A 7,248-nucleotide genomic window follows, 5' to 3' on the forward strand; every position below is an offset into this window, starting at 1 on the left:
TTTGTTTTTGGTTCACTGAAATTTTAATCAAATGATATTTCAATATCTGCTAATGGTCAGTGTTCAATCAAAAGACAAATCACACAGGAATTTTGACAGGAAACATTTAATATAAAGAATTGTTGACTATAACAGTAGGATTGAATATCAAAATAGCAGATAACTATTATACCTAAAACAAAGATTTAGAACCAAAAACAAGTCTATGTGCACATGCGTGTGCGTGCATGCACACGCACACATACCCACACACACACACCATCCAAGAATAAGAACAAGACCCCATTGATAACAGCCATGGCTCATCCAGCTGAGCCAACAGAAACAACTGGAAATCCACTCTCAAGATCTTTCCAGAATTCCACCTCTTGGATGTTGGGAAAGCTGCTCACAGACAGGTGTCTTACCAGAGGTGCTCTGCATGAAACTATTTGAGGTTCTGCTGGGAGAAGCTGCAGACAGCAGTATTCTGTGGTCCACTGGGCACTTCAGGAGCCTGGCACAGAGAAGCTTCCCATGCCACCAATGTAAGCATTAAAACTGTTTAATTTATTTAAATTTTGTACATTTTGTTGAAAAATGGTGTTTAAATACTTTTATTGATAGACTATTATTGTGTTTCTAATGTTATTTATATTTTACTTTTGTCTGTTTATTGATTTATACCAAGAAATTCTTTTATCCTCACCTACATTTTACTTAGGTTTTCTATATCACTAATTTCTTCTTTTATTATTATAGTCAGCCTTCCATAGTCATTAGTTCCATCCCTGTGGATTCAAGCAACAGCAGATTAAAAAATAATTGGAAAAAAAATGTTGGCACTACTGAACATATGCATCTTTTTCTTACCCCTATTCCTTAAAGAATACATTATAATAACTATTTACATTTTATTTACATTTATTAGGAATTACAAGTAACCTAGACATGATTTAATGTTTACAGAATGATACACACAGTTTATATGCAAATACTGTCATTTTTATAAGGCACTTAAGCTTTCACAGATTTGGGAAACCATGAGTATTGAAATCAACCTGCACAGATAGCAAGGGATGTCTATATATGCAGATCACAAAGTAGTTAAGCTTAGGAGTGAAACTTGGGCTAACATTTGATTTTTTTTTCTGTGTTCTAGCTATGGGACCTTAGGCAAGGTACTTAACCTCTTTTACCTGTTGTGATTTTGTTTTTGTTTTTATGTAACAAAAACTATGTCATTGTTAGAGAGTATTTCTTTTGATAATAGTATTGTTCCACCAGCTTTTACTTGTTTAGTATATTAGTTCAGAATTCAAATTCATGTTAAAAACTAAGTAAACAAGTAAAATTTTACTAGTTTAATTAGATAAAAATGTAACTATCTCTCATCTAACAATGTATTCAATGTTTAGCATTTAGATACCAACATCAGCTGGATGACACTGGTGTTCTCTCACTGACCAAGAAGGGAAGAATAAATACTAAAAAGCACCCAACAGTCCTTTGACCACTTGTATTCTTTCATTTTCATTCACACAATTTAAACCATTTTCCACTTATTTATTTTACATGTGATTCTTAATGTAATGTATGAAATAAAATAATTTCAAAATGTACAAAATATATGACCATACTAATACTATATAAAATGTTACATAATATTATATATGCATAATTTTAGAGTAGTACACGTAAAAAAATAAACAAGTAAAACTTGACTAGTTTAATTAGATAATTAAATTTACTAGTTTAATTAGATAGTTTTAGAGTATATGTACTACTCTAAAATTGGAGGGTCTCTGCTTTCTTTCTTTTTTTTCCCCAGTACTGGGGATTTTATCTTAGCTTTCTATCTTTATTTTATTTAGTAAACAACACACACACATACATACACACACACTTTCGAATTATTTTTAATTAAATCATTGTCTTCTCTCAAAATTGTTTTTAATTAAATCATTGTCTTCTCTCAAAATTGTTTTTAATTAAATCATTGTCTTCTCTCAATCTAAGCAAAGGCCTTGACATGGTCTATAATCCTCTTAAACTGTTACGCTTTCCAATGGTGTTATGTAGATTTTTTTTTATAAACCAGTTTTATTAAGAATAATTTATATAGATAGAATTGTGTGTTTGTGCAGTTCATGTGATAAAAGATCTTATCATATCTTGCTTTAAACTATAAGCTACCAACTTTATTACCACTCATACAAAGCCAGTGCTTATTTATTTTCTCAACATATTTAGCATTTCAATTGGTAAGCATCACTCTTTCCCTATTAAATTTTTGTCTTTTTTATTATTATTAATATTGTAATGTTCCAGTTTCCCTAGCAAAATACCTCAGACTGGGTGTGTTACACAAGAGTTCATTTCCTCACAGATCTGGAGATTGGAAGTGCAGATCAAGGGGCCAGCAGCACTGGATTCTGCTGAGGTCTCTGCTGGTCAGTGGGCCATCTTCTCACAGGATCTGTTCTCTGTGACCTCGCAGGACCTTCTCTGTGAACTCAGACACATGGGGTCTCCCCTCTTCTCATAAGGACACCAGCCCTACTGGATTTTAGGTCTCAGTTTATGATCTCCTTCAAACTTAATGACATCCATACTTCCCCTATCTTCAAATGCAGTCACATTGGGGGTTAGAGCTTTAACGTTTGGGTTTTAGTGGCAAACCATTCAGTCTACAGCAGTCTTTCCAAAGTAGGTCCATTAATGGCCTTTACAGAGAGGAGGTGTGTATAGGGAATTGCCCCAATCATTTTCATATGAAATATTAATTAGTTGGATCTCTAAGGACATATTTTTAGCCAAGAATTGAGGGTTATAGTTACATTGCTCAGCATGTTGATAATACGAATCAGTTGTCTTCTAGCATATGATTTTTTTTAAAGAGAGAGAGAGAATTTTTTAATATTTATTTTTTAGTTTTCGGTGGACACAACATCTTTATTTTATTTTTATGTGGTGCTGAGGATCGAACCCAGCGCCCCACACATGCCAGGCGAGCGCGTTACCGCTTGAGCTACATCCCCAGCCCAAGCATATGATTTTTTAAAATAGATTTCTCACATGATTCAATTTTGTTGTTTCCCTTTTGGATATTACCTATCATTACCTTATAGATATATTCTGAATTTCACTTTGCCTCTAATAGTTACAAATTTCTTACTCTATATATACGAATGTGAATACTTACACAACATTTCGTTAAATAGAGCATGTGTATGACAGAAGACCTCAGTGTTTTATGCAAGACTATTAACATGCATCATTATTTTAATTGGTCAGAGGAGAGGGAAATATATGACATGTTAATAAGAATGCATATTGTATGCCTTTTAGACAACTTTTATCAGAAAAGATAAGAAGAGAATGAGTCTCTCTAAAGATAATTTTTAAATGTATTTAATCTCAAAGCTGAAGTCAGTATTACACTTAACTGGTGAAACACCAGGAAACTCTCCATTCACAAAGAGATGCCAGTTAATACAGTTGTACCTAAGATTTTGAGTATTTGAGCCATTTGAATATGCAACCCAACCAAAATAAATACTTACAAGGAAAAATTAAAATAACCACTATGCAAAATATTTTATGCAGATGATAGGATATTCATCTGCAAAAGAGAAGAGGATGAGCTAAAGACACAAAGCTCATATGACACATTAGTAAGGCAGCTGACTTCTAATTAGCAAACAAGCAAACAAAAACAATACTTGTACCTCTTTGTGTACATCTTAGCCAGCTTTCTAACATCATAGAAACAATAACCTTGAATATAACCACCAAAATTGAGCAGTCTTCCACCAGCTCACAGACGTGGCTGTGAACAGCATCCTCCTGTTGATATGTCACTGAATTAAGGGGTGCCTCTCTCTACCAGGAGTTAGTGCTCTGGCTCTCTGCTGACATCTTCACGCACTGCTGCATAAGTCTTTTAGCATCTCAGCATCACAGTATCTTCCCATGTAAAATAGCATTACAGGTATATGAGCATTAAAAAGGTACTAAGCATACAGACTACCTGCCACATAAATATTATATTATTCTCTTTTTAGAGGTCACCTATCACACACATTCACTTTATTCTATAACATCTATTTCTTATGAAAATATCTCCAAATACACAGAGAAATATTTTTTAAAATGGATAAATAAATGAAGAATTAAGTTAAAGGAAAAAACCTATACAAACACCAACCAGCCAGCCTGAATAGATCTGTTTTCAAAAGAAATTATGAACAAAGAATTCTTCATTTCTAAAAATTTATAGGATTCTATTTTCCTGAAGGTTTAACAACACTGAACACACAGCACATGACCATGATTCCCTCTCTTATCTCTTCTCTTGAAGTAATTTAAATTTTTTACATATTTCATTAAGTTTGTGTAACTTTTTATTTACTTTTAATTTCTACCAGAGTTAATATATACATAGCAAAAGTTCATGTTAATTATTTGTTGGTCACTCACATGTTACTCTAAATTTCTGTTTCTATGACAACATGATTGTTTTCCACCCTAGTAATATACAGGTAAGACATATTGTATAACAAAAACACCAGTTTCCCAGTATGACATTCAAAAGGACTATCATTATCCATCATTCAGTATTCTCATGTATTAAAATTAAAATGGATTAAATTACCTAGAAAAAAGCAACATATTTCAAAATGTAAATTACATTTTCCTAATAATATCATTTTGTTCCAAGTATTCTTGATTATAAGGTTAACTATATAGGTAGAGTAATCAAAATAAAGTAGCTTCATTATTCTGAGGAATTTCTAAAAAGCTTCTTTAAATTGGATTTGAAATATTTAAAATATTGTATCTAGTGCATCTGGTTTCCTAGTCTATATGTTATTCTCCATTTTTTCATCTGGAATTTTAGGCATATATTCTACATTAGAAAATTATTTTATGTGTATATAATTATCCATTTCATTTTTACAGTGTCTCATGCATATTCACATGTATATCTCATATATCATGGTTTAATCATTTTAAAGACTCAAGAAGGTTAATGAGTGACAAAAGATTGTATCATGTTACTATAACAAGTTCTTATATTTAAGTAGTCTATACTCACATCCTTCTGTTATAAGCACATTAATATACATCCCTATGTATATTCTGCTAAAGTTGAAATGTGTTTGAATAGGACTTATTCCAAACATAATTTTTGTAAAATCACAAAGTAATAGAGAATAAAAGAATGTTGGAAAATTATAAATTGATAGCATCTAACAATTTCTAATTAAGTGATCTTCCTCTAGAATGTAAGAGGATCCCCAAAATGTTTTAGGGATTTTAGGGGTCCACATCTTTGAACCTGCACTTCAGTCGCCCCAGCACTGACAGAGAAGCCTGCCTCAGTTTACTATTTCCCAGAATCAGGACAAATGGGTGACCTGAAGGGAAAACTATTCCAGCAGCCAAACAAAACAAAACAATCACACTTTTTGCCACAAACTGAGAGACCCAAAATTGCACAAGAGACAGAAAGTAAATGGCGTACAGTAACAGAAAGACGATCACAGTTTGCAAGGCTTTCACATGAGCCATAGTGCTGACATCTCTGGATCCTTTGTCACTGTGCTGCATCCTCTTCAGATGTTTCCACAGAGAGAAGATTAGCAGGAGAAAAGTGATCAGGGACACGGTGAAAGGTGCGGAAAGGAAAACAGTGTTGATGATTACACTAATCCTAGAAAGTTGTTCAAACTTCCTCGAACAGAAACTGTAAGACAGGTTTCCTTTATATCCACCAATCCAGGCATCAATTTGTGTGTTTATAAATACAATGTTTAAAAACAGAAGGACCAGAGACACCAGCAGGGTCATTGACACCACCTTTTTAACTCTCCACTTTAGGTAAAGAAAAGCAGAGTTAGAAAAATTAGCTATCTTGAGAAAATACAAGATGCCCAGACTTGAGGCAAGCCAGAGGCTAAAATGGTTGGTCACCATCCAAGTAAGATTAATCATTCTTATGATTTGTTCAGTCATCCACAAATCTTGGTTCTGCAAAGATATCACTAGAGCTATGATTATTGACCAGAGTACACCAATTCTGGAAAGTGCCAAAGCAGTGAGGATTTGGTCAGCTAAAGAGATCTTTCTTCTCTTGATCCAGTCCATGCAGTTCACCAGTGCTATGAATGCATTTCCTAAATTTCCAATTATGAATTCCACACTTAAAATAATTTCCAGTGTTCTCAGTATGATAAGATTCATTGTCTGTAAGAGAATGTCCCAATTTCTAATATAGTGCTGAAAATTTCTTAAGGCATTCATTTAAAATGCTATGTATATCTGACTCTTGAATATTCATAACATACTGGCTTATAAAAACTCTCATATACACTATAAAATTCAATATATGGATAGCAAAAATAATCTAAATGGTGTATAAAACTTCCTAAGCCCTGACATTCTTTCATTCCTTTAAATACTTTAGAATTTATTCTGTACAGGGACTATGCACTCATTGTCCAAAGCTCTTCTGAAAGTGCTGAAAATAATATTTACCATTTTACTTTTATAAGGTCTACATCCCCTCTCTCCCCCTCCCCCGTCTCTAACACATACATGCACACCACACACACACACACACACACACACACACACACATTTATTTGGATCCAAACCCCCTTCATTTTCCACTTCAATAATTAAGCTTTTACGTTTACTCAACGTGCATTATGCATCTAGCTCATGCTTATTACTGTGATTTGGTAGTTAACACATTGTTTAAAAAAATGCTTTCAAATATAATTGATGCAGTATTACTGTAAATAGCTAGAAAACTAGAGACTATTTTATCTGTGCATCTGAAAAGCAATGGAAATCTTCCTGTTGTGCCATGAAGCAGTTGCTGAGGTTAATGAGTTCCTCTACACAGCAAGAACACATCTTTATTTGCCTCTCCCTTGCTCAGAATAATAGGGAGACTTTTCCCCCATAAGCACCAGAGATCTTTAGATTTTATCTCCTCTGCTCACCTCCCACTAACATTGGCTCCATGACTGGCACCCAGGGAGCTGAAAGATGATATGCTGCCTAAGCAAGAGGAGAGGCAAGAGGAGAAGTGAAGAGCCTAAAGAATCATTCTTTGAAAGCTAAAGAGCAGAATAAATCCAGGAACAACTAACAAAGACAGCACAAAAGTATGTATAGTAAACATCATAGATAGCAGAGAAAGACATAAGGTTCACTATGAAGGACTGAGGCTAACCCCAGTCCCTTGAAACAGTA

At 33.7% G+C, this 7,248-nt stretch overlaps 1 protein-coding gene across 1 annotated transcript; it reads right to left on the bottom strand.

Annotated features, from left to right (window-relative positions):
• Positions 1–5,293: 5,293 nt before the first annotated feature.
• On the bottom strand, positions 5,294–6,231 carry LOC107152750 (taste receptor type 2 member 14-like). The gene has a single exon (XM_015498266.2). The coding sequence runs from the start codon at positions 6,226–6,228 to the stop codon at positions 5,302–5,304; it is 927 nt and encodes a 308-aa protein (XP_015353752.1). The 5' UTR covers positions 6,229–6,231; the 3' UTR covers positions 5,294–5,301.
• Positions 6,232–7,248: the final 1,017 nt, after the last annotated feature.

This window comes from Marmota marmota, unplaced genomic scaffold (genome assembly GCF_001458135.2).
Source record: "Marmota marmota marmota unplaced genomic scaffold, marMar, whole genome shotgun sequence".
In the NCBI taxonomy this organism is placed as follows: Eukaryota; Metazoa; Chordata; class Mammalia; order Rodentia; family Sciuridae; genus Marmota; species Marmota marmota.

Bases quoted from the DNA above. Each gene is read 5' to 3' on its own strand.
- LOC107152750 (XM_015498266.2), bottom strand. From the start codon at position 6,228: ATGAATCTTATCATACTGAGAACACTGGAAATTATTTTAAGTGTGGAA.